The sequence below is a fragment of the Doryrhamphus excisus genome, linkage group LG11, assembly GCF_037039965.1.
Source record: "Doryrhamphus excisus strain RoL-2023G ecotype Guam linkage group LG11, RoL_Dexc_Guam_v1.1, whole genome shotgun sequence".
NCBI classification, from domain to species: Eukaryota; Metazoa; Chordata; class Actinopteri; order Syngnathiformes; family Syngnathidae; genus Doryrhamphus; species Doryrhamphus excisus.
In genome coordinates this window covers 21,262,680-21,288,306 of record NC_136367.1, presented here as the reverse complement: position 1 = coordinate 21,288,306, position 25,627 = coordinate 21,262,680, and the positions used below count along the sequence as shown (strand labels likewise).

Below are 25,627 nucleotides of genomic sequence, written 5' to 3'. Positions count from 1 at the left end.
GGTGTGTGTGTGTGTAAGGAAACAAAAGTGTAAAACACCAAAACAAACGTCTGGCACGGAGTCCCGTGGAAGTCCTCATCAGAGTCCATTGGGCTGGTTCAGGAAAGGTTTGGTAGAAGTTTCCTTCTTTCTGTTCTTAATGAGCCCCACATTGTGTACATGCGTACAACGCTGCTCTTTGAATGCTTTTCCATCTGTCGCCAGCCTGGAGCATGTCAGTACAGACGTTTTATGTTTATTGATTTTTTTTCATCTTTGTGCTTCTGGTGTGGTTAGCTCGTTTCCAGCTTTTTCCCGCATGAGCCTGTTTAGAATCACAAATGAGGGTTTTGTTGCGTTTTTTTTGACACTCATATTTTAAGGGCTTTAGTCTCCAATCGGCCGACATGTCTTTGAACGTTCATGTTTTCAAACGATATGGGTACGCCTCTCTCGCGCCGTATCAGTGCTGGCGCATTTTTTCCTTCAATCGCTGCTTATGTCATTTTTCTTGTCGTTTGTCTTTTATTTTTTTTTGCATTTTACACTTATTTTTACACTTATTTTTACCAGCATAGCATGTGTGCTTTTTGGCTTCGTGAATAAAATATTCGTTAATGAAATGAAAAAATCCATACAATACATCCATGGACAATTTAGCCCAGTAATTAAGAATATGATGTAGCCTAGCTAACTTTTCTAATGCACACATTGCTACGTAGTCTTCCACAAACTGTAATGTCTCAGCTTGTAGTCGCAGGTGCAATTCCAACTGCATAGGTGTTGGATTTTGTTTTATTTTTACACAGACATGGAGAAAACGGCACTCTTATTTTGAAGGACGGTCATAGAAGTGTGTGTGTGGAGAATGTGTGTTTGAATAATAAACGTGCTTCTTGGAATCGTTTCTCCCATTAAATCCGTAAAACACAACGCGGTGAAAATGTACTCATCGAGCCCGAGTCACGCACACACAACCACACGAACGTGCTAAACTACGCTACTAACCCCCGCTAGCTTCCATTCACGCTCCTGTTTAGGTCAGGAGGGGGCCGTTTAGCGTTCATATCCGCCACGCTTGAGCCATCCGTGGGGAAATACTCCCCCACACTCCTCACGAGGACGACGTTCATTCACATTACGTCAATTCCCGTGAGATTCCGTGCTGTAACAGGAGCTACCCTCACAAAAAAAGAGGTGTTCAGGAATCCCAAATTCCAGAGGCGGGTCGACTGGATCTTGCTTCATGCTAGCCGTCAATACGATAGCAGTGGCTGCTGCGTGGCGGAGCTTGGCACTTCTCACGGCGGCAGCCTGGCAGCAGAGACATGCACAGCTGGTAGACATCTTGGCTCGGAAGGAGGCGGTCAGTTCAGCTGTTGCTGGACACATGACTCTCCAGCAGCGTCTTGGAAATGTTAAAAAAAAAACAAGGCAAAAGTATAACAATTTGTTGCCTAGCAAATCCAATACAAGGAAAAAAACACATTAAGATACGGAATACCAAATTGTCCCGAGCAAAATGCCTTTTGTCTTTTTCAGTTTCCTTCCCCCACAAAGATTCCAGTGATCCCGTCTGGACGGTCTAGTGAGGTGTTTGTGTAGCAGAAGCTTGGCTTGTGCAAACTCATTTCCTCTTCCTTCAGAGCCAATGTTAATAATAACCACTGTTTTCCGACACCACTATTCCCGGGGTGTATATTTAAGAACAAATCAGATCCATAAACGTCTCTGCCAAGGGACTCCGTGGATGGTTTTCCAACACCTGCAGCAATCGCAGTGGAGAACGACCACAGTAACGGTCCAAACAGCGAGGGGGGTATCGGACACTTTGCTATGTGAATGCGAGACCCAGACCTGCTGAGACTAATTGAAGTTTGCTGACCGTTAAGTTGATTTGCTGCCTCAGAAGCCAATCGGATTAGGATGCAGGTTTCCCAAAGGGCCTCTCTCTAACTTCATTTCATCCCATATTTCTCTGATTCCTAAAGGTCTCACAGCTCACGTTGGGCTTTGAATGAAGGAGATTGTCTCTCGTGATGTGATCTGTTTGAAGACATGCTTCCTTGCCGGAAGAGCAGTCATTTATCTTTTCGGAAAGAAAATGAAGTTGTGGCAAATTGACGTGAGTCTTTCTGCTACCCGCCTTTTGCCGTTCTTTGTTTGGTGTTGTCAGAGCCTGTTGGACCAACTCTGGAGGTTGATGATTCAGGTTCAGCCTCAGTCCAATCCTCCCCCACCTTGCACTGGCTTTGTCATCTCCAGAGGCGTCTCCGTGACGATGGCACAGCCATGCATTGTCAGAGACGCCCCACACAGCCACAGAGGCCCCTTGAAAGAGCTCTGAGGAATGCCAGCTTTCTCGCTCATTCCCTTGCTGCACTCTCCCACGACTAATCCCAGCCCCTTCTCATTTCCACATGCCCTTACGCTCCTCTCTTGTCTCTGCTCTCCCTCACTCCCACATTGCTCTTTCCACGGCTTCTTGCCGCTCCCGCTTTCTTCTCTACCGCTTTTCTTTGGTCAGGTCATACTTTATTTAGCCGGTCCTGGGTTTACTTACTGTAGATGCAAGTGGTGTTCTAGATGAGTGATGGCTTTGGATAGCAACCAAAGACGTGACACAGCATAGCCTTCCTGCTGGAGGTAGCTACTGACTGACCACTTTGGATAGCAACCAAAGACGTGACACAGCATAGCCTAGGTAGCTACTGACTGACCACTTTGGATAGCAACCAAAGACGTGACACAGCATAGCCTTCCAGCTGGAGGTAGCTACTGACTGACCACTTTGGATAGCAACCAAAGACGTGACACAGCATAGCCTTCCTGCTGGAGGTAGCTACTGACTGACCACTTTGGATAGCAACCAAAGACGCGACACAGCATAGCCTAGGTAGCTACTGACTGACCACAACGTCATACTCGTCAACATGAGCTCATATTTGTAATATTAGTATGTCAATCAAACCGTTTTCACGGGAAGCACGGAATCCAAAGAAATACTGCTGGAATGGGTGCAGATTCTGGAAGATCTAGAAAGCTTTCTGCGCTGGTTATTGTGTGTAGCTGTTTTCTATCTTTGTATTTAGTCCACAGCTCGATGCAAAGGGCCAAAAAAGGAGCATGAAAGGTCTTCGTTAAGGAGGCTAATGAGGTGGGAGCCCACGGCAGCGAGTCCGCCTGCTATGATACCTCCAATAGCAGTGGGTTTCAAGGTCGGCTCTACAGTAAATCTTGATGTTGATGGCTGGGTTTGCTTGAGAGATGAGGACGAGTATCAGAAGTGGATCAGACGTTTTGACGCCTGTCGGTGTCGTCGAGACGGGGGCGGACCATTTCTGAGCCCGGTGACGTCATAATGTGCAAATTAGATGACACAAACGTTGCTTTTTATTTTTTTTTACCATTTTTTAAGCTGCTGCCGTTTGAAATATTAATGTAATATTAATGTCCAATGTAATATTAATGTCCAACCTGAATATTTTCTTGAAGAAACGCTGGCAGCTGAAGGGTTAAGATATGACCGTGAGGTTTTTAAGCCAATGGTGGTAAATAACAGACATCCTATAGTAAAGATTCTCCTTCCTTGTGATAAATACAGGGTGTTTGTGCAGAATGAAAGGAACCCCCCCCCCTTCCCATCCACCAATCATTCTCCTCTCCTCAGTCTCAGGAAATGCTGGCCGCTACTGTCTCGGGGTCAGTTGATGTGGAAATAAAAAGAGAAGGGAGAAGGGAGGTCGCATGGCCATTGCATGAACCCCAGAAGTTGATTTGTTTTGTTCCTGATGTGTTTGCTGATAAAAAAGAGGAATGTGGTGATTGCGGTTTCACGTGTGAGGTCTTTTGCTTCTCAGCCCACCAGAAGAAGAACCTTGAAGCTCCATGTGTGACTTGCTTCTGGTCTGGCAACCTGGTGCAAAGTGGTCAGCTGTGTGTCGACTGCCAAGGCGGCAATGTTTGTCTTGGTGAGGAAAAACCATACAGTGCTTTAAAGAGTACAACCCCCCCCCCCCCCCCCCCCCGTAACACGTCACACTAGCTTGTGACAACCAAACACTGGTGATGAAGGGCGAGCTTCTCGTCTTCACACGCGTCCTATTGTGTGTCGGGCAGTAAACCGCTCTGATTGGTGCCGGGGGGGAGAGTGTTTTGGCGCCTTCCCAACAGCCGGGGGTGTCTTGGGGCGGCCTTAGCTGGCGTGGACCCAGCTGTTTGTAGGCAAAGCTTGGATGGTCAATCTATGGGAGCGTTTGAAGATGAGAGCTTGTTTACGTTCAAACTCTTGTGGTGCGACTCTCCACACGCTCAGCCGAGTCGAGTCACAGAGCGAGGGGAGGCCGCGTTTCATTTGGGGGGGGGGGGGGGTTACAGGAAGTTTACCGTTGGACTTTGGGCCTTCAGGGAATTGTTTCAGCATTGTTCCAGAGAGATGTGGTGAGAAGGAGCGGGGGTGGGAGGGGGCTCACTCCGCCTTCTTCCCTCCTCCTTCGCGTCCCCTTCCTGCTGTTCCCGTCCAATTCTCAACAGACTCGTAGTGCACTTGGAAAAAGGGAAGCCTTTGAACATTTGCTTGGGACTCTGAAGTGTTTACATCTGGATTAACGCGACAGGAGGCGATCAACTGCGTTTTCCTTCGTCACGTCGATGTTAAGTCCAGACAATTAAGGTACGTCTGTCGCGGCGTTCCGGTTATGACTTGGATGTACGTATGTTGAGATTGCCCCGTCTTTCCTGCGTCACATGTTAATTCCTGCGTTTGTTCAACTAAAGAGCTGGCCTAAGAAGGAATGATAAGTCCCAATTTGCGGGGAAGATTACGAGGCGGCACAAGAAAGGAAGGCAGCAGACCACAGCAGTGTGACCAGATTGATGGCAGATTGCTCCAGGTTAGCTCAGCCGCTCAACCAAAAGGAGACCAATTAACCTTTGGAACCAAGCAAAGGTCTTCTCAGTCATGAGCGACTGCAAGCCTGACTTCTATGGACTTCTGCCGGCTAACTTTGCCAAGGGTCTTATGAACGTCTGTGGAAAATACGTGGACTTCATAGTGTGTTTTTTCAAACAACTGATCCTTCTAATCAACTCAATCATGATCATTTACATGCTTTTCTGCACTGTATCTTCTTCTCAGGGATGCCCCCCAAAGATGGCAGCCTGCACCGGGTTCTAAGGCGGCCATGTTGGTAAAGGTGAACAGCATGAGTCGGAGCCAGCCAATCCCGGCTTCGCAGCAACAGCAGCCACCGCAAGTCCAGCACAACAAAGCCAACACCTTCACGCTCCACCCATCCAGCAGTAAGACCCCAGGCGGATGCATAAGCCCCACCCAAGGATACAAAACCGCCCCCCCTGGCAAAGCGGCAGTGGACCCGCGCCAGGCACATCACCTGAGAAAAGCCAGCAACGGCAGCTTTTGTTTAGCGACGGCAGACAGCGGCCACCCCAGCCCCCTCCTTCACAGGTCCCAGACCAGCACGCCACGCCCGGTCTCCCCCCAGTACGGTTGCGGTGCCCCCATCTATGACGTGCCAGTTACAGACTGTCCCATATATGACGAACCCCCAGTGGACATGGAGGTGGAGGGGGCGCACCTCTACGCTGGGCAGCCGCTGTCTCGCCTGACACCCACCCAGAGCCTCCAGAAACCGAGACTTCTCCAGCACCCTGCCCCGCCCCCCCCAGGTTCCAGACACAGAAGAAACCCTTCTGCGTCTGACTATAGCCCAGCTGGTCTGGAGTGCATCAAACATATGATCAACGTGGACCCCAAACAGGGGCTCCTATCCGGCTCCCCCGTACCCACACGCACCCCTTCGCCGATCGCCAGGCAAGACCTCGTCCCGCCCCAAGCTCAGGCTCAGCCACACCCCCAAGCGCAGGCTCATTCCTTGCCCCAAGTTCGAGGCCAGCTGAGGGACAGAGAAGCGCTGCCCCCGGGCCCGAGTACCCTGGATAAGAAGCAGAACTGGCGAGTCCTGGAGGCCACGGTGCAGCGCGCCATGGAGGCCCGGCACAGCAGGCAGAGCAGCCAGGCTTCGCAGGACTTCACTTCCTCTACACCGCAGGCGGCCGCCAACTACCAGGATTCCGGCTACTCCACCGGGCCTTCCCCGAGTCTGAGAAGGAAAAGCCGGAGAAGGATGGGACCCGGGGGGGGCGCCGGAGGCAGGCCCGGGTCGGTGGGCAGCAGTGGGGAGTTGTGTGCCCTCAACGAGAGGCTGATGGCCGAGATGAGGGAAGTCGTGAGTCGTTCCAACACGATGAGGGAGGTGCGAGTGGGCCTGGATCCCGACATCGGCGAGAGGGTGATCGTGTCCCGGACCCGCTCCCCCGCAGACTCGCTCCGCTGGTATGGAGGAGGGGGAGGGGCATCAGCCAGCGGGTGCTCATCCCGAGAGGACATCGCCGGGGCTTCCCGCTCTCCCGGGAAGGCGGGTAGCGCTGCCCTGACCCCTCTGGAGATCCCGGGGCGACAGAAAAGGACGTATGAAAAGGTGGACACCTTGGAGATGAGCATGAACAGCCAGGCCAGCCTGTCTTCACCCGAGACTCCGGGGCCACCCTCCCAGGTAAGCCTCGCCGCACCAAAAACTGTGGCGATTTTTCACAATAAAACGCCAACATGCATCTTGATTGAGCAAACCCGGTGTAGCTAATCCATCCGTACACGTGGTCCGTGATCTTAAAGGATCTTTAAGAAGGATCTTTAAGATTAGGGCTTTATTTGTCACATGTGCAACGTACAGTGAAACATGGCGTTATTATAAGTAGCAAGCATGTGATAGGAATGATGATAAGGTCTAGGTCCAAGAGAAGCTGGAAAGAGAGGAAACCAAATAGAAAACCAACCATTCTTAGTACTTCTCCCCCACCAGCAAATATCTCCTGGATTAGCAGGCCAGCCTGGACAGATCATAGTGGCCATGTTCCCGGCGTTACCTGTCATCTTCCATCTGTCCTGCTCCGTAGGAACCGTATACTCCCGTGCCAGCTCCATGCTTGGCATCTGGGGCCCGAGCCAGACCAGAGAGATTCAGGACATGGCCTCCCTCCTCCAGGAAGGAGGGACGCTGGGGTCCATATGGTCCATGCTTGGCAGCAACATTGCAGGAGAGGAAGACGAGCACCAAGCCGTGTTTGTCACACTGTCGCTTTTGTTTGGTCCAGGCAGGTCCTACTAAGTCTGTCATGGAATGTTCCTCAGACCTGCTGGCAAATGGCGATGACTGCCATATTTGAACAGTTTTACTGCAAGACCTTCCACTGAACTTGTTCACTGAGAATAAACTTTTCCGGCAAATTCCAGTGACTCCTTTTGAGGCACAGCATTTGTCAACGTAACATCGTGTGGAGTTCAGATACGTCTGGCTATTTGGCCCAACTGCAACAGCCTGAACTTAGACCCGCTCCAGTAGACCGAGAAACCACACAACTAGAAGTCCAACCAAAGTTTACAAAGTCTGGCATGAAGTGTTCCGCGTTGCATCAGGATCAGAGTTTGGATTCTGGCTGATTTGGGTTTATGATGGGACAGGACCAGGTCTTTGCTTTGCATGGGCCTATTGGTGGGGGGGGGCAGAGTGTCACTGGTTGCCAAGACTACACTTTTATTTTCCATTTTCAAAGGAAACTTAAATGCAGATCTCAACTTCCCCTGAAGCATCGGCGGCGCTAGAGAGCAGGATCGCCATCTTCCCGCTAAACTTCCCGCTTCCTGTTCTCCTGTAGGTGGGCACCCTTGAACTGCAGGCTCAGTCGGAGAACAGAAAGAAGGACCTGCTGGACGGACGGAGCGCATCGCTCGGCCCGCATCGGCCCGCCAACCACGACAACCGGGAGGGATCCGATGGAACGAAAGCCGCGGAAACGTCCTACCAGTTCTCCTACGCCACCCTGCGACAGCCACCACCTCCAGACATGGGCATGGAGGACTGGGCCAGCAAGCACCTCAACATGCACACGCAAGGCCTGTTCCGGCGCCGCGTCTCCATCGCCAACATGTTATCCTGGAACCGAGGTTCCATCAAGAAGCCCATGCTGGTCACCAGCAACCGTGCTGTCAGGAAGGAGGCTTGCGAAATGTTCAAGCTGGTCCAGGCCTACATGGGGGACAGGCCGTCTCGTCTGGACCGCCGTCACAGCGCCCTGCTCATCGTCACCAAGTGCTGGGACATGCCGGGCCTGCGGGACGAGCTCTACGTGCAGCTGGTCCGGCAGACCACGGGGAACGCCAGCCCCCGAAGCTTGGCGGCGGGGTGGGAGCTGATGGCCGTCAGCTTGGCCTTCTTCGCCCCATCGCCCAAGTTCCGCTGTTACCTGGAAGGCTACATCCAGAGACACACGGAGCCCACCAGCGACAAGAAATGTGAGTCTCAGACTGAGCAGCACGGTGGGTCACCTTTTCTTCCCCTTCCAAAACTCCGTCTTGTCTGCCTGTCGGCTTTACTTCTGTGAGGCGCAAACCGTTTCATGTTGAAGGAAATGCGTCGGGAATGCCGTGTGACCTTCACGTCTGTCTTCTGCAGTGACTCAGTTCATCTTGGAACAACAGGAAGTGAAATTAAAGAAGAACTCAAAATCCAGGAAAAAGCGGAAACAAAACACAGACGAGGAAGAAGGTACGTTAAATCATTTATCCTCCTCCAAAATGGAAGCTTGCCCCCCCCCTGAGTGGAACAGTTTTCAGTGGGAGGGAAAATTGAGCTTGACAGACGCTATCGGATGAAGCCGAATGACTTTCACAGAACATTTCTACGTGGGAGGAGAATTTCAGAAGGTTCTGTTTTCTCTCAATGGGACCGTCTGTGAATCACATCAGTGGTCTCCAAACCTCACGGGCACGCGGCCTCATTAGAGGAACCCACACTGCCTGCTGCCATGATGATGATGATGATGTCATCCGTGAGGACCACAGTCATCACCTCTCACATGGTGGTGCAGTGACTCACGCTCGCCGCTCTACGCTGACTAAGACATCGTAGAGAGACCCCGGTGGGGGGGCGGTCACCTCAGTGACTCGTCACTAACCAGAAATCCCAGCATGTTTAAAAATGACTTTTACTGCTAGAGGATGTGAAACACTTACTGTATGGTCTGAGTTTCAGTATGAAGAAGCTGCTTTGTTTTCAGCTGGCCTGGTAAACAGCAGCATCATCATCATCATCATCACACTCGACATGTCCGCTATTTTGGTTCACTTCGCTGCCGTGTGGCAGCGAGTGTGCCCGCCCCTCCCCCTTTGTACCGTACGCTCAAGCCAAACGAGCTCACATTATCGCTTTGGACTTTGGTGGCCGAGTTCATAACAAGCTGGTAAATATAGAACGGCGGCCATGTTCAAGCACCCACTCTGACAGGTCCGTGCAGGTTTGGCTTTCTGTGGGAATAATCCCCCGGTCCAAGATCCCCCACGCTCCCCTTCTCACCAGACATAATTACCGTGGAGCGGTTGAGTCAGATCAGCAACAGTTTGGGTGGACTCGACGTTGCGTGGGAGTCACCTGGTTGCTATAAATCTGACGAAAGGGAACATGATGGAACATGTTTGCTACTCTTGGAGAGCCCGTCAGTGAGCCTGTCCATCTGGCCGTGGTTCAGCTTCCTGGTGTGTTGGAGGACTGTGGAAAGTGAGATGATAGATACATTTACTTGGGGCAGGGGTGGGCAAACTTTTTGACTCGCGGGCCGCATTGATATGACAAAATTTAAGGGGGGGGGCAGACTATATGTATATTTTACACGTAACAGTCCACCTGGTATTATTGTATCTGTAAAATTGTCATGCAATCTGCTATTATTATTATTTATTATTTTATATTTATATTTAAATATTTTTAAAATAATAAAATATTATAATAATTACAATAAAATTAAAATAATAATTATTATATTATTATTATTATGTAAAATGTGCAAATATAACAATAATATTATATATAATTAATATAATACTTAGCATTAATATAATAATCATAATAGTTCTAATAATAATTATAATAATCTAATAATCTAATAATAATTTAATAATAATAATAATTATTATTATTATGTGCTTGTGTCCCTTTTTTCAGGAGCACTTTGTAAACAACAGACCATGTCAAAAAACGAAATTGATAAAACCATCAAAAGGTTGGCTCAGGCCATGATGCCAGGTTGCATGTTGGGTTTAAATGAAATACTTTGGAAAGATTGGGCGGGCCGTATGTGGCCCCCAGGCCGTAGTTTGCCCACCCCTGGCTTAGGGTATTCATGGCGCATGAAGATCTAAACTACATCCATGGACTACATCCATGAGATGTAATAAGAAAAGGGTGCTTTTACTTTGTATGGCTGCCCTTGTAATCTGGATCTTGGCCTTCTAGTAGTTCTAGACCTCTTGGTGTTCCCCCCCAAGGCCTTCACGTGTGTATAGTGATGAATCACCTGGACGTTGAACGTGTAGGCGGACTCTTTGTCTAAAGCTTTTGTTGACCAGCAGTAAATCTTCTCTCAAGCCGACACTTTAACCAGGCCCCCCCTAATCCCCATATGCTGGAATCACCCCGTCAACATGTCTCCAATTACCACTCCTTGCCTCTACGACCGGCTTCGACATTTGTGGGAAACGTACCTCATGTCTTCTTGTACTCACTTAGTTTTTCATGTTTTTAAATGTATTTCAACTAATGCCTGCCCGAGGGGCCTCGTTGCCTCGTTGCCTCGTTGCTGAATTCCCTTCCTCTCTGAACCAACAGGCTTGCCTATCAGCACATATGCCAAGTTCTGCCATCGGAAGCTGCAGAAGGTGGCCATCACGGGGGGCAAGAAGGTACAACAGGAGTCCAGTCCACCTGATCTTCCCAAATATAGTTCACCTGTCATCTGAATAGTGGTTCATGTACAGTTGGGACACTATAGACAGAATCCAGCCAGGGAAACCTTTAATTCAGTCATTCATTTTCTACCGCTTATCCTCACACGGAACCTTTTGATTAGCCTGGCTGCACAGTCAAGTGCCAGAACTATGATAAAGAAGGTAAGAAAGGCCAATGAACACCAAAGTACCAAGTTAGCTGGTTTGTAACGTCAAGGTTCCTTGGATGCGATGTTGCAGGGGGGAGGCTTTAAGGGGGGCACGTTACAGAAGGTTTCAGGAACATTTGACCTGCTGCTGAAGTTCCATGTGGAACAGCATCCTATCATTTCTATTCCTTTTGCTTTTCCTGCCTGTAGAACTGTACATATTCCATATAGAACGTTTGAATACGTTTGGCTACCTGGAATGGATTTATTGGGTCTACATGATTTGTAATTTATTTGGATTTTAATGACATTAGGCAGCTAGAAGACAAACATGAAGACTTATTTGTATCTGCGTAGTGGATGGGAACCTCGCCTCGGGTTAATGTTGGCATTTTTAATGAAGAACATCAAAGTGGCTCCGGCATCTTTCCGTTTTTCTGCTCTGCACTCCTTTGGGAAATATTCGGAAGCCCTGCTGTAGATGCTCACAGGTGAGGTCTGACATCAGCAAAACGACTTCCAGCCATGTTCTTCCCAGACGTTGTGGTTCACTTCCAACTCGTACAGCTTCAAGGACATCCGTGTGTAGTTAAGTGGTGTTGCGGCCCACGGCTGTCAAAGTTGATCCTTCCACGCGTGTGATTCATCTTCTAGTCACACTGCTACTCATAGTAGGAGACGTAATTACAGCGTCGCAGGTAGACGCCAACATAGACCCGCCGCAGCTGTAGACGGGCCATGATTGCTGGAATGGTTCCTGACATTGTCAGCTAGTAAATCTGTCACTCTTTGCCCTTCTTGCTGCCTGCCAGGGGCTACGGAAGCCCACCTTGGAGGAGGTGGACCACAGTCGGCGAGCCATCATCACCCCATCCCTGTTTGGAAGCTCGTTGGAGGAAGTCATGGAGCGCCAGAGCGAACTCTTCCCAGACAGGAAGTTGCCCTGGGTGCAAGTTCAACTTTCCCAGTATGTTCTTGCCCTGGGTGGGGCTCAGACGGAGGGCATCTTCAGGTAAGCCACTCCCAAGGCGGCCATATTCATGCCTCTACATGAACACACGGAGAGTCCGGGAAATGGGAAGGGGGTCTTGGTCTTGAAGGTGGCACCCTGGAGTCTGGCACCATTTCAAATGATGCATCATAATGTGTCATCTGTTTCTCCAAATCACATTCTATTATTAGATGTTGTTATTTTTAACCCAAATTCAGAATAAGACCCAACAGGAACTCTCTGCTCTCATAGTCCAAGTACAGTGTAAAGGTAGTACGAGGGCTCCCTCTTGTGGCCACGTTGAGTAACCGACGTGCTTCTCGTCCGTCTCTTTTAGAGTCCCCGGCGACATCGATGAAGTCAACGCATTGAAACTTCAAGTGGACCAATGGAGGATCCCCGAGAACCTGTCGGATCCCAATGTTCCAGGTGAGGAGTGATGCTGTCACGTGGCAGATGGGGTTTGTGTACCCGGGTACTGAACAATGTCTCCGTCAGCCTCCCTGATGAAGCTGTGGTACCGGGAGCTGGAGGAGCCCCTCATCCCCATGAACTTCTATAAGCAGTGTGTCAACAACTGCGATGACCCGGTGGCCGCCATTGCTGTGGTCCAGTCTCTGCCTGAGCTGAACAGGCTGGTGCTCTGCTACTTCATCCATTTCCTTCAGGTACAGGTGTTGTTGTTTGGACTGATATCAGTATAATCTAATAGGTCACTATTTCAGTTGCAGTACTCGTATTTTCCTGAAACAACATCCATTATGTGATATAGCACATAAAATGTAATATACTATAATATAATACAGAAGAACCTGCTAAAGTTTAGTCTCACATACGTCACCAACCATCAAGTCCCGGTCCGATTTCAACATTTTTATAATCCTGCACATCCGATCCCAACAACGTATAGTATATATATGTCTTTTGAATTATTTTTTTGCACAGGAGGCAAAAAGCATTAAGAGGAAAAAAGAGGCACTAAAGCATTAACGAGTAAGAGCAAATGTAATGCATAAAACGGCCACACGGTGGCAGAAGTGCATTTGATAAGAGCTCAGCAGGGATCTGTTCATGGAAAAATTCTAAATGAAAAGTTGGAGACTGAAGGCTGTCATATGGATAATTCTTCTCTTATACGTCGCCATGTGTTGTTGAAATTCAACTTCCAAAATAAGCCTTATGACATAGGATTTTTATTGCCATTGTGGTCTCGACGCAGCAGCTCGGTTAGATAACAGATTATTGTGATATCAGCAGGATGACAAATCAGCCTTTTCATATTGCCGTCTCCAAGATGGCGCCGTATACTTCACAGCAGGCAGTGCAGGCTCGGCAACTCCTCTGGTCTCTTGGTACCCCCACCAGCAGGCTGCCTGCCCCCTGTAGCCCAAGCCTTGAATCACAGCTCAATCTCATACTTTCATTGCCACGGTTTGCCTGGAAAGACAAGAATCAACAGTGGAACGATGATTCTTGTTCATTGAATGCCTGGCACCAACTAATGGTACTGTTGTAGGTTTAAGGATATTTCATCATCACTCCTTCTCCTTTGTTCCGTGGACAACGTCATAAGTCTGAAGGGCGTCGAGATCAGCCGGTGTGTTAACCATTTACACTGTTTGCAGTTGATAACCCGAGGAAGATACTGGTGTTCACACAAGTTTATCTACGCTAAAAAGGTTAAGAACAAGCGACGACGCGTTTTGGTTCCTGTTCTGATGGCGTTGTTATTGTTTGCATCTTGGCAGGTGTTTGCTCAGCCGTCTAACGTGGCCATAACCAAGATGGATGTGAACAACCTGGCCATGGTGATGGCCCCAAACTGCCTCCGATGCCAATCAGACGACCCGCGCATCATCTTCGAGAACACGCGCAAAGAGATGTCCTTCCTGAGAATGCTGATAGTTCACCTGGACACCGGTTTCATTGAAGGGGTGGTGTAGGCTCACCACGCCCCCGCCGGGTCCTCGCCGTCTCTCTGCCGACAACACTGGAAACCCTTCGCACATGACATCTTGTTCACAAAGGCGTGTGATGACAAAGAACTGTTTCCTACCAGAAGTAAGCACATAGAGGACTTAGACCCATGGAGTCCACCTGAGCTCATCCAGTACTTGGACCCATGGAGCCGATGCTTAACTTCTGTGGTATCAATCACGTGTTCTGTCGTGTCGTTTGGTGCTCCCAAGTAGTTCATCCGGTCACCGGTCTTGTCCCATACGAGGGAAATACCAAGAAAGCTATTTTTATTGAGGTTTGCTGATTTTCTTAATTTGCGTCTTTGTGATGTGGGAGCTTAATTCTTCAACCATGATTCTGTGTCAGAAACCTTTCAGTTGGATTTGTGTTCTTTAGTCTCTGATCTGTGTGTTTTGTGGCTCAGGTCTTAGGATAAAACGGGTGGTGGGGGGGGGGGGGGCTACGTGAATAAACATCAACATGTCGACACCCCCAGAAGGGAGTGTTGTTGGACTCAAGCACTATGAGAATGTAGATGAAGCTTAGTGAGTCTTCCAGGACTTTCCCAGTGTACATACAGAGTGTAAATAGTATTAATACTACAAGTGTATCCAAAATGAAGGCTAAGGGTGAGCGTGGCTGTGAGAGAAATTTAAAAAAAGTTTGTCATTTGTTTTTTGTTCTGCTGTAACCGCCTGCCTTTTGAACATAGGACTGACTCAAACCACTCGTGTGTGTGTGTGTGTGTGTGTGTATGGTGTACCTCCTTGTATGAATATGGAACAATTGTTGGGAAATAAAGCTTTGTTCAATTCTACGTATTGTCTTTTTGGAATGGTGAGAGATGAAAATGGGAATGAACACCATTAATGTCTCCCAACTGAACATTACCTCATAATTTAGTCAAATTTGATATTTTCTTGCACATTACAAATTGGCACATACAGCATTTCACTCAAAATAAATTGTCTTGTTTGACGTACAGTGGATCCCAATCTGACCTCAGCGTTATCGTAATTTACTTGAAACAAAAATAAGCAACAGCAGTAAATGATGTACATACTAATACTGTATTCAGTGCTAATTGTGGACAGAATATACATACTGTATAGTATTCAATCTTTTTAGAACGATCATGAATTTTCTCATTGGTATACACACGAAATAATTTCAATGCATTATTAATGAATGCATAATTCGAATGCATTAAAATGGGAATAAAATTGTATTTGACTATGTTTTTGTAGTTCACCGTATCATCACAACACATACTCGAGGGTGACGCCAGGGACCGTTGCCCGCGCATGCGCACCGGCGAGCCAGGCAGCCCGCGCCGGTGGTGAATGCAACGGAGAGAAATTCAACTGCGTGATCTGCGAAGCAGGCAGGCGGAGGCGGCGGTACCTGTTCTCGGAAGGATTACGCCTCTTATTCTATACCCACCCGGACACAACGTGATTGGGGAACAGGTAAGGCGGCCGGATTGTATTCTTGACTTCATAATTGGCAAATAGAGCCTTTGGGTGGAAGCATCAACAACGTAGCTGGCTTGATGCCGCATGTCGGCTTTTTGAGTTCAAAACAAATGCGACAAAGTCGGTAAGACGATGTTGATCCGGGTCATACGCGGTATATTTTGTGTGCTTGCCGGCGTGTGATCTTGTCTGGCTTCCATGTCGGTGCCGTTTGGGCGGCTGTGAGCTTTTATACTTGAGGAAGTTGAAGGCTTTGTGTTCCCACGCCGTGCGCTCCTAGCAAGAAAAGTATGGAGAAGTAAAGGCCTAGCGCGAGGCCCAGCGCGTTTATTGAGTGACAGCCGCTTGGCCAATCAGACAACCCAGACGAGACTCAATGCACCAATCCTATTGGCCGTCACGCTTTACGTCCGCAAACGTTACGCCCACTGGTTATAAAACCGTACAATAAAAGTATGACGTCCTGGCTAAGATGTCCAACAACACAGCAAATAAGTATATGGTTACAACACTTAAAGGCGTCCTATAGCGCCCTTATGCAAAGTGTTTATGAAACACATACGCACGTTTTGTAATCGATTAATAATCGATGATATCACACACAAGTGCATTGTTCCTGTAGTTACCTGTTTTTTAGTCATCGCGTGTCTTTGGTCATGGCTGTGGCATCCTAGCGTGTCGCTTCCTGTGTGGCCGGGCTTCTGTCTGGCTGCCACTATAGCGTCCTTGGTCCGACCATAAAACACATCATGTTTCATTAGAATTTGGTCATTTTACACTTTTCAGCTTTTTATGTTTTTTATCACAATGTCGGCATAATGCCAGTGCCTGTTAGCATCGCCTCCCATTGTGTCTGAACGTGAGTGAACACGTGGGCCGAGCAGCGCGTGGCGACATCCGGTTTGTAGGTTAGGCTGAAAGACACTTGCTCTGTCTGCATTGTCCCTTGTACGTAAGATATTGCTATTTTATTACATCCATATATGGATTTGGTGGCTCAACTCGTCCCCTGAATGTCACCCGTAAGACGCGCTATTATGGGCAGGGCTTGGTCATCGTCTATGATCCACAAAAGACCATCCTTGACCGGTGTGCCTTATATAACGACGGGACGTTACCAGTGGAGCGTGGTCTTTTGTTTGATTCTTTTAGAAGATGGATCAAATGTTTGCCATATAGTCGTACAATGGGGCTGGTTAGTGCAATGATGTTGCTGAACTCACCATCTATCATTGGACATGCTTGATTCCTATGGTGGAGTGTTTTTTCCTTTCTAAGGTGAGGGGGACGCTGATCCTGAACCTTAACAATATTTGTAATTCATCTCATTATCATTCAGGGGCCTGGCTCACCTTAGCATCTTAGTTTCCCCTTGCTGTGTTGCATCAGCAATAAAACCTTGTGGGACCTTGTGACACTCTCCTCACAAGTTGTTCAATTGGGATGCAGTGGTAGTGATTTAATGGTAAATAAATAGTCAGCGGAGGCATCATTTACCAGTAGCTTAACGGAAGTCGTTGTAGTTTTTAACGGAGCGTTCATTGGCTGATGTGTGTGTTTGTGTGTGTGTACAGGAAGAGAGCCTTGATGTGTGCAGTATGAGTAAGACGCCCCCTAACAGAAGAGGGATAACATTTGAGGTGGGAGCTCAGCTTGAGGCCAGAGATAGCCTCAAACACTGGTGAGTCATGGCCTCGTTCATTCCTCTCCATCCACATTCACTTTTGCTTTACACGCCTTTTGGGACAGCATCGAGTTTTTGGCTCTGTCTGCTGTAGCTACTCGTACTTTGCATTATGTCATTGTTCCTCTGGAATCAGCGGTATGATATCGCAAGTTGATATCAAAGCGCTCTCGAAGGCGTATCAGTCAGCCACGAGGAAGCCCTCATGTAATGTGATTGTTTACACCGTAATACTAACCACAAGAACGACATGCCCGCTTTTCTTTCAGGCAGACTTGCACAAGGTAGAATTATAATTGTCCTTGTATTTTCGTGGGTCCAGTCATTGATCACTACACGAGGTGCACGTATGCATTCTCCTTCTGGAACTAATTAATGATGCTAACCAAGGTCCCACCGTCGTGTGAGGGATCCACTTCTGGGTTACCGTATATCCTGCCATCAAGACGGACGCGTGCGCACAATGCAGGCTCGATTGACGGATCGATGGTTGCACTTACTTGCAAGAGGGAGCTGGTTTCCAGGCGCATAATCTAGGCATGATAATCCAAAGTCAGACATGATCTAATTAAGGTGTTTACATGTGTTTAAAAAATAATTTGTGTTTTTTCATGTAACCGTTCTGGCTGACGTAAAAAGGACTGTATTATGCACGTCAGACCAGTAAGTCGCCAACCACACTGAACGGCTTGCCCCCCCCACTCCACTGTCTTGTGAATACCTGAATCAGCACATGTGTCAATGAAGACTGCGTCAAGTAGCGTGACTCCACTTGACGCAGTAGCATTGTACTAAAGATAAATGGACTATGGTGTTTTGCTGGAGAAAGCGTTGTAGTGCGATCGTACTACGGAACTGTGTTCCACCAACTCATGCATGCATGCCCAAATCCTCAAACAGTTTCCACCGTATGGACTTGGACATGGTCAAAATTCTTGTACTGGAGCTAATAAGGGTGTCACAAGAGCTCATGTCTCGAAATCTCCCAAGATTAAAACGTGATGGTATTTCTTGTTCAGTCTGTCAGACTGTGAACTATGGCTACTGTGAATGATAATACACGTAACATGGGAGCAGCGTTGTGCCAGGCAGGACTGGAACCGCACATTAAGTGCTTTACACACACTATAAACCTTGCTATCCTACCTGAACTCGGCGTTCCCAGCATCACTCGCTTGTGACCTGTGACTATAGCGGTCTTATGTCATGTCCACGGGGCCCTAATAATGTTAAACTGTATTTAGAAAGTCATAAACTATGAAAATATTGTTTATAAACATTGAGTCATATATTACGTATACGTACATATCGTTGGAAGGAATCAACCACCCGCTATAAGGAAGTGATGACTGTTTAGTGATTTTTAGAATATTACTACCCTCGTATCTTATCCAGTAACCTCAAAGCAGCAGAATATACTGCATATACTTTTTATTGGGCCATGAAGGGCTCAATATGTGCTTACCTTTGCTCCGTAGGTATGCTGCCAACATTGAAAAGATTGATTACGATGACGAGAAAGTGCTGATTCATTACCGTCAGTGGAGCCACCGTTACGACGAGTGGTTTGACTGGACAAGTCCGTACTTGAGACCCGTGGAGAGGGTCCAGCTGAGGCGTCAAGGCCTGCAGGACGACGCTCCTGGGCCTGTAAGTCAGGAAGGCTGTTGGCTTCCATTTCTTTGTTTATTCCGTGACGCCATGTTCCTGTGTTAGTCAGTCTAGTGATGCAGCAGGCAAATATGATTAATATGCAACAATTAGTAAAACATTTTTGAATTTAATGATTTGTCTATTTTCTGAAAAGCCTACGTGAGGGGACCATAGCAACAAATCCGACCCCATCGCCTTCATTTCAATGCAGTAGACAATACTGTGTTGAGGGGGGGCTGAAATGTTTGTTTTGTTTTTCAGGGTTTTCAAGTGAACGATAAGGTCCTGGCAAGCTGGTCTGACTGCCGATTCTATCCTGCTAAAGTCATCTCCGTCAATAAAGATGGTGGGTGAATTCACAGAGCGTATGACATGCTGTATGTTCCATGTGGAGTAAACGTATCATTTCTAATATGTCCAAGTAGTTGTTTTTGATGAAGACTATTTACTCTTATTGTCCTGCTCAGCATCGTACACTGTGAGGTTCTTTGATGGCGTCATTCAGACAGTGAAGGGAATACACGTGAAACCTTTTAAAGAGGTACTTGAGATAAATATCCATAAAACCCGGCCTTGCTACTCGACTACGTCATTTCCTAACCCGGTGTCTTTGCTCGGCCAAAAACAGAGAGGTGCGGGGAAACCTCGGAGCTTGGAAAGAAATATGGTTCGGAGAGTGGCCAACCGCAGGAGGCCCCAAGTGAACGGGGACCCCAGGACCAAGCGGGCTCGACGCAGCACCTCTGACCAGGAGGATGAGAGCAACAGTGAAGACGACGAGCATGAAGCCAGAATGGCGAACAGGAAAAACAAGAGAGCAAATGGTAAAATGGAGCCCTCCCCCGCTCTGAAACAGGCAGAGGAGAAAATAGTTCAGGCGGACCAGAAGAAGCCCGGTGATGCAGAAGCAGGCGCTCGGCTTACAAATGGCGCCGCTGACTGTCATAAGGAGGATGAGGAGCTGCGTGTAAATGGCCAAGTGCCAAAGGAGGAAGCGGACATTGAGGCGGGCGCAGCACAGCCATATCCTGACACAGACAAGCCATACACACCGGTGCCCGACCACGCCCAGCCCGCGCCCGCAGACTCCAATGGCGACGTGGAGCAGAAACCAAGCATCCAATCGGAGAGCTCTCAGCCCTCAGAGGATGTAGCGCCGCCGCCGCCTCCTCAGCCTGTGAAGCGTAAGTCTTTTTACACTAAAGAAGGAATGTATACTTCCTGTGAAAGTAGAACGAGTGGACACTAAGGAAAGATGGTGACTTTTATTTATTGACAGCGGTGAGGAAGCAGGGCTTCCACAATCCAAACAGATTCAGCAGAGAACCACGTGAGTACATCCTAAAATGTGTGCTTTCGGTACTTTGTAATGGAAGCTCCTGACTCATGCTGGACTTGTCCCGTGGCACCTTGCAGTGTACCGCGTTATCAAAAACCAACCCCCTCCCGTACTCTCCATCAACCTGGACCATAACCCCTTCAAGTGTAGCGCCCCTGGCTGCACCAAGTCATTCCGTAAAGCCAAGCTGCTGCACTACCACATGAAATATTACCACGGCGAGGAGCAACCTCTGGAGGCCGAGTGCAGCCCCTCCAGGAGCATCCAGACCAGGGCGTCGGAGAAGCAGGCCGCCGGCTCCGGCTTGGACGGCCCAAAGAGAAGGCGAACCATCTCTGCTTCTATGCGTGAGTTCTGTTGGGAGTTTTGTCTTTTCTAATTGGATAAATGGAGGAATTTAGCACCAGTGTGCTAATCAAGCAGATTAAGCTGCTTCTGAACTGGTTGTGTTCCTCTCAACACTCATTGTCTACTGGCGGAAACGTTATTGGTTACTGTGTGGTTACTGTACCAGCCGTCTCAACTGGCCCGACGCTTGGCATGTTTCCGCAGACACCGTCGTAGCTGCTGCAGCCACTCGAGGTGAAGTGAAGGCTGCGGGCAGACGCACGTCCGCTCCCTCTGCAATCAGCACACATGGCCATCAGCAGAGGGCGCTACTGAGGGAGAAAAGCAAGGAGAACCAGCTTGACAGAAACGGGTGCCAGCAGGATAAAGTGACAGACAAGTGCGGCTTCGACAACGGTCAGCAATATTTCTCCCGTCAGGAACCACCACACTATTGGGGGGGCGGGATTAACATTTGACAACTTTCCTAGGTCCCATCAAAGAGAGGCCAAAAGAAAAACCCAAACAGAAGGACTTCCTCCGCATCAAGCTAAAGAAGAGGAAGAAAAAGAAGAAAGTCCAGTCTGGTAAGCGGGGATTTGGCGCACCAAGCCGCATTGCAAACATCCGCTACGCTGCATGTGCACTCACTCACATTGTGGAAGTGGCTTGGCTGCACCGTGTGGAAGCCCTCCATTTTGTCCTCTTGGTGTGGTGGCTGAACCTTTGTGTGTGGGAGAAGTGTTGCATTGGCGACTGGACCCTTCACCGCATTAAGCCAACCCAACAATGTTGTCTCACATCTCTTAGGTTAATTCACGGTAATTAAAATGCAGATTGTAGTGCTGTGGAATTGATAAGAACTAAAACACATTCACGCCATATTCTCTGTTTTGCATGTTATACGTATGCCCTCCGCAGATGTCACATGATAACCTCCAATGTGGTACAGCACATCTAAATTGTGATACTGTTCTCCAATTGATCACATTGTTCCATCATGCTTGTCCCCCCCCCCCAAAGGGCATATGTCAAATGAACTCTCTTTTCAAACTTGTTCTACGTCTGCTTCCTCCTTTCCCTGTATTAACAGACTGCACAGGTAGTGAGGAGAATATTGACATCTCAGTATTGTGCCCTCCACCCAAATTGAAAATGCCACTCAAACATCCCCCCTCACACAATCACAAGGCTGAGGCCTACCCCAGCAGGCCCGGATACAGCGACTCAATGCTGATAAATGTGGATGGTGGGTATCTCCGACTGTGTGTGTACCCTGTACCCTGTACCCTGTATGCGTGTGACTGTCCCATGGCCTCCGAGCCCTTTCATTCTTCTCCTTCCATCCTTGCCTGTCAGCTTCAGCACGCCTGCTTTCCGTGTCCAAATGCTCATGTCACGCAGGACTCTGCTTAGATGATGATGGCTTAGCTGTTCCTTAACTCGTCGTTTTAGCATGTATCCCACAAATATTTATTGCTGGGTGGCACGTCACGTTGCAGTATTGACCGAAAATAAATAAAATAAAATAAAACTATAGATTGGCAATTTCCTCATACTGCTTTTAAATGGCTTAATTGTCTCCATGACAGCAGTTAGAGTATGTAGCACAAAAGAAGCACCAGCACCCCCCCCCCCCAAGCCCAAAAATGCCATCTTTTTGATAGTAAATGTAAAGCCAAAGTAGTTTTCTCAAATGTACAAAAATAATTGAATTGTGCTTAAAACCAGCAATGTAATGTTTGGCATTGCACACATGAAATAAACTCAATACGTTAAGAATGATATTATCTATTATTATTATTATTATTATGTAATATTATCTATTCTGGTCTGAATGTGTCGTTTTCATTGCTGCTGTGTCATCGCTGTTCTTTGGTGTCGGCATGTTGTCGCTGCTCTAGATGAAGATAGCTTAAGTGACTGGTCCACCGACAGCTGTGGGTGGAGCGACGAGGACTATGGGGTGGATGTGACCACCCCACCCCTGAGCCTGGACTCTGGTGCCGTGAGCAACGACCAGGAGATCGTACGATGCATCTGTGAGGTGGAAGAAGAGAACGACTTCATGATCCAGGTGGGATTATTTGGATTTAGTCTATTCTCTTCATGTCTTTCATTGTTTTGACAATTGGTCATTTTCAGTGTGAAGAATGTTTGTGCTGGCAGCATGGTGCGTGCATGGGCTTGCTGGAAGACAACGTTCCAGATAGATACGCGTGTTATATCTGCAGAGACCCCCCAGGTGAGGAACCTTTTATCCAGTTCTTGGACATAACATTTTGAAGACCATGTCTCCTGTGATGCAATGGTTTCCAGGCCAGAGGCAGAGTCTGCGCTACTGGTATGACCGCGAGTGGCTGAGCAACGGCCATATGTACGGCTTGTCCTTCTTGGATGAAAACTACTCTCACCAGAACTCCAAGAAGATCACCACCACACACCAGCTGCTGGGAGATGTCCATCATGTGGTGGAGATCCTCAACGGACTGCATCTGAAGATGAACATTTTACAGTGAGTCCAGGGGCGCTGCATGAAGCCGATTTTTGTTGTTGTTGTTTTTTACAACAAAAATGGAGAAAGCAAATCTCCCCCCCCCCCCCCTCAGGAGCAACACCCATCCTGACCTGAAGCTGTGGCGCCAACCTTGGAAGCGCATCGCGAGGCCAGCGGCGAACCCTGACTCCTGCCGCGGCAGCAACACGGCTCCCTCTCCCGTGACCCCTGATGAGGACATGAGTCGAGGCGAGATTTTAATGTCCAATGCCCTGGAGAAGCTGAGCCGGGCCGCTGCCACCTCGTCTTCGTCGTCATCCTCGTCCTCGTCCCCATTCCCGTCATTCCAGGACTCGTACATCACCAGCGAACACTGCTACCAAAAACCGTGGGCATACTACCCGGCGGTGGAGCAGCGGCTGGTCGTGGAGACCCGCCAGGGCTCGGAGCTGGAAGACAGCATGAGGAGCACAGAGGAGCTGCTGGAGCGAGAGCAGCGTTTTGGCAGCCTGCTGGAGGCGGACAAACCCAAATCCATCACCGTCAAGAACAAGGTTGGTTCTCCAATCAAGGGATTGCTGCTATGAGGCGGGGGGGTCGTCAGTCATTAGAATAATTTAGTTACAATAGTTGTGTACATAAACAGTAGTATGTCAGTGAAAATAGCTAGAGTACGTAGTTCATGATGCATCCTTGATGTATTGCGTCCACTTAGCACTTCTAGATGCCGGCTTGGTATAATCTGGCTTTTTTTGCTGCTATTCATATCGGATGGGGACACCCCGTTTGTTTTGCTAGCAGCACACCAGCCACGAGGCCATAGGCTACAGTGATGGGGACAAAGCACCCCACATGAATAAAAGTTAACTTTGTTCAGTTATCTCTAACGCAATCAGCCGCTTGGGAAGAACGTGTAGTAAATTTGTTACGTTTTAGGAGAAATGTAATTTCTTGATTAGATGTAAGCTGTCATCTAAAATGAACTACATTCATTGAATGATATTGAGATAAACCCGTCTTTGGTGTCTACATTTGGCTTCATTCATGTTGCGTCATCCTTTTGTGTCGCTTGCATGTGTTTGTCTGTGTGGTTTCATTTTTCAACACGGACATCCGCAGGCTGTGACGGGAAGCTCTTGGTCTGAGGTGGAGATGAAGAGGGAGGCCTGGCATCACCCCGACGAGACTGCAGACACCAGACCACAACAGCAGTGGCAGATCAACTTACTGGACCACATCGATGCAGTCCAGGACGAGGTCTCTCACAGGATGGACTTCATTGAGCGCGAGTTGGATGGTAAGCCTTGGATTTCATTTGCAACCGTCATGGTAAATGTGAAGGGAATGCAGCTACTCGATGTTTGAAATGTGATCTCTGAGTATTTTCAGGCAAATTGCATACGTGACTAAATAAATATATTTCCAACAAATGATTCATGTATTGCAGAGATGGGTGGGAGGTTAGTTACATTTGATATTTTTCCTCAGTGCTGGAAAGCTGGTTGGACTACACCGGGGAGCTGGAGCCTCCTGAGCCGCTGGCCCGTCTGCCTCAGCTCAAACACCGCATGAAGCGGCTGATGTCCCAGCTGGGAAAGGTGCAGCAGATCGCCGTGTTTAGCTCCACATGAGGGCGCCAGAGAACAGCAGCAGAGAAACTGCACGCAGTCAATGGACGACACGACACTGGTTGTCCAGTAGTTGTCTCTGAGCTGAAGTTTGCGGCCGTTTCTCCTCCTTTTTAGGGGTTCCACGCGGTGAAATGGGATGCGACAGGGAGGTGTACTACTGACACACTTACACAAACACGTAAGGGAAAGGTCAGCGTTATCAATCAGGATTAAACACAATGAGTAACCTCGTAAATGCAATTGAAAGTCCTTTGGACCAGATGACACAATGGTTCCCATGCAACCTGACAAAATGCCTTTTGTCTGCCATACAGCTAAAGGTCCTCGTGTATTCTTCTCGGTGCACACTGCAGTAAAGACGAGCTTTATATTCCGGTTGTCGTTAAGTTCCGCCGTTGATTTGAAGAAATGGCCGCGGTTTTTGCATCTGCAATGTTCCCTTATTGTATCGTTACAGTGTCATCTTCAACACGGCGTCTTGTTATGGAATGGCACTTTACAGCCTTGTCAAACTCTTCCATCTCTTGCTCACTTCCTGGATGCTTTTGGTTTTCTTCTGCACTGTGAAGTTATTTTTGTCCTCAATCAAAGGTATCTTCTTACAGAAACGGTGACATGCGTGGATTCTGTTTTTGTCCCTACTGGCGCGTCTCTCTCGCTCCCAGTTTCCTCATCAGTGTGCTGTTGTTTGTGTTTCAGTTACAGTATTCCTTAATCCGACTGTTTGCTTATTGCTGCTGTAGCACTTAACTACTCATTCTAGATTCATTCTAGACCGTCTCCCTCCTTCAGTTCGCTCTGTAGACAACCTGGAAATGTCTTGTTCTGTTTCTCCTTACTATAGTTTCACTCGTTGGTTTACAATACTTTGGTTGTTTGTAAATATGTTCATTTAAATATGCCCTTTCCTGAAAACATTCTCCAAATACAGATGTCCTCAGCTACTGTACTATCTGGTGTAGAGCAGGGAAAATGTCGACACATTTGCTGGTACATAAATAAACTATCATTATTAATCATAATGCAAAGTTGTTGTTTTTTTTTTTATCAGGCTACTGTCACAAAATTGAAGTTGCATCATTTGC

General features: G+C 48.0%; 2 protein-coding genes across 7 annotated transcripts in view; both read left to right on the top strand.

The window, feature by feature from the left end:
- arhgap46a (Rho GTPase activating protein 46a) overlaps positions 1–14,755 on the top strand; it is a 30,249-nt gene extending 15,494 nt beyond the window's left edge. The window contains exons 1-9 of one of the 3 annotated variants that reach the window (XM_058066521.2): positions 4,386–4,651; positions 5,117–6,554; positions 7,714–8,374; positions 8,511–8,603; positions 10,719–10,792; positions 11,799–11,998; positions 12,315–12,406; positions 12,476–12,645; positions 13,726–14,754. In XM_058066521.2, coding sequence (XP_057922504.2) covers positions 5,163–6,554; positions 7,714–8,374; positions 8,511–8,603; positions 10,719–10,792; positions 11,799–11,998; positions 12,315–12,406; positions 12,476–12,645; positions 13,726–13,920 — 2,877 coding nt within the window. In that variant the 5' untranslated portion in view covers positions 4,386–4,651; positions 5,117–5,162 and the 3' untranslated portion in view covers positions 13,921–14,754. Of the gene's footprint in view, positions 1–4,385; positions 4,652–5,116; positions 6,555–7,713; positions 8,375–8,510; positions 8,604–10,718; positions 10,793–11,798; positions 11,999–12,314; positions 12,407–12,475; positions 12,646–13,725 lie in introns of those variants that run through there. The other 2 variants (XM_058066511.2, XM_058066502.2) reach the window with 2 other exon arrangements.
- Positions 14,756–15,250: 495 nt separating this feature from the next.
- Positions 15,251–25,570, top strand: phf20a (PHD finger protein 20, a). Of its 4 annotated transcripts, none has more exons than XM_058066533.2 (17): positions 15,251–15,405; positions 16,986–17,092; positions 18,574–18,745; positions 19,010–19,094; positions 19,216–19,289; positions 19,377–19,932; positions 20,028–20,078; positions 20,165–20,434; positions 20,640–20,831; positions 20,906–21,001; positions 21,508–21,663; positions 22,319–22,491; positions 22,560–22,659; positions 22,734–22,929; positions 23,024–23,465; positions 24,031–24,208; positions 24,400–25,570. In XM_058066533.2, exons 1-17 carry the CDS (start codon positions 15,280–15,282, stop codon positions 24,540–24,542), a joined length of 3,117 nt encoding a protein of 1,038 aa, XP_057922516.2. In that variant the 5' UTR covers positions 15,251–15,279; the 3' UTR covers positions 24,543–25,570. The 4 variants fall into 4 exon arrangements, with proteins under 4 accessions (XP_057922516.2, XP_057922562.2, XP_057922551.2 ...); XM_058066568.2 differs by lacking the exon at positions 15,251–15,405 and adding an exon at positions 15,432–15,535; XM_058066551.2 differs by lacking the exon at positions 15,251–15,405 and adding an exon at positions 16,536–16,689.
- Positions 25,571–25,627: the final 57 nt, after the last annotated feature.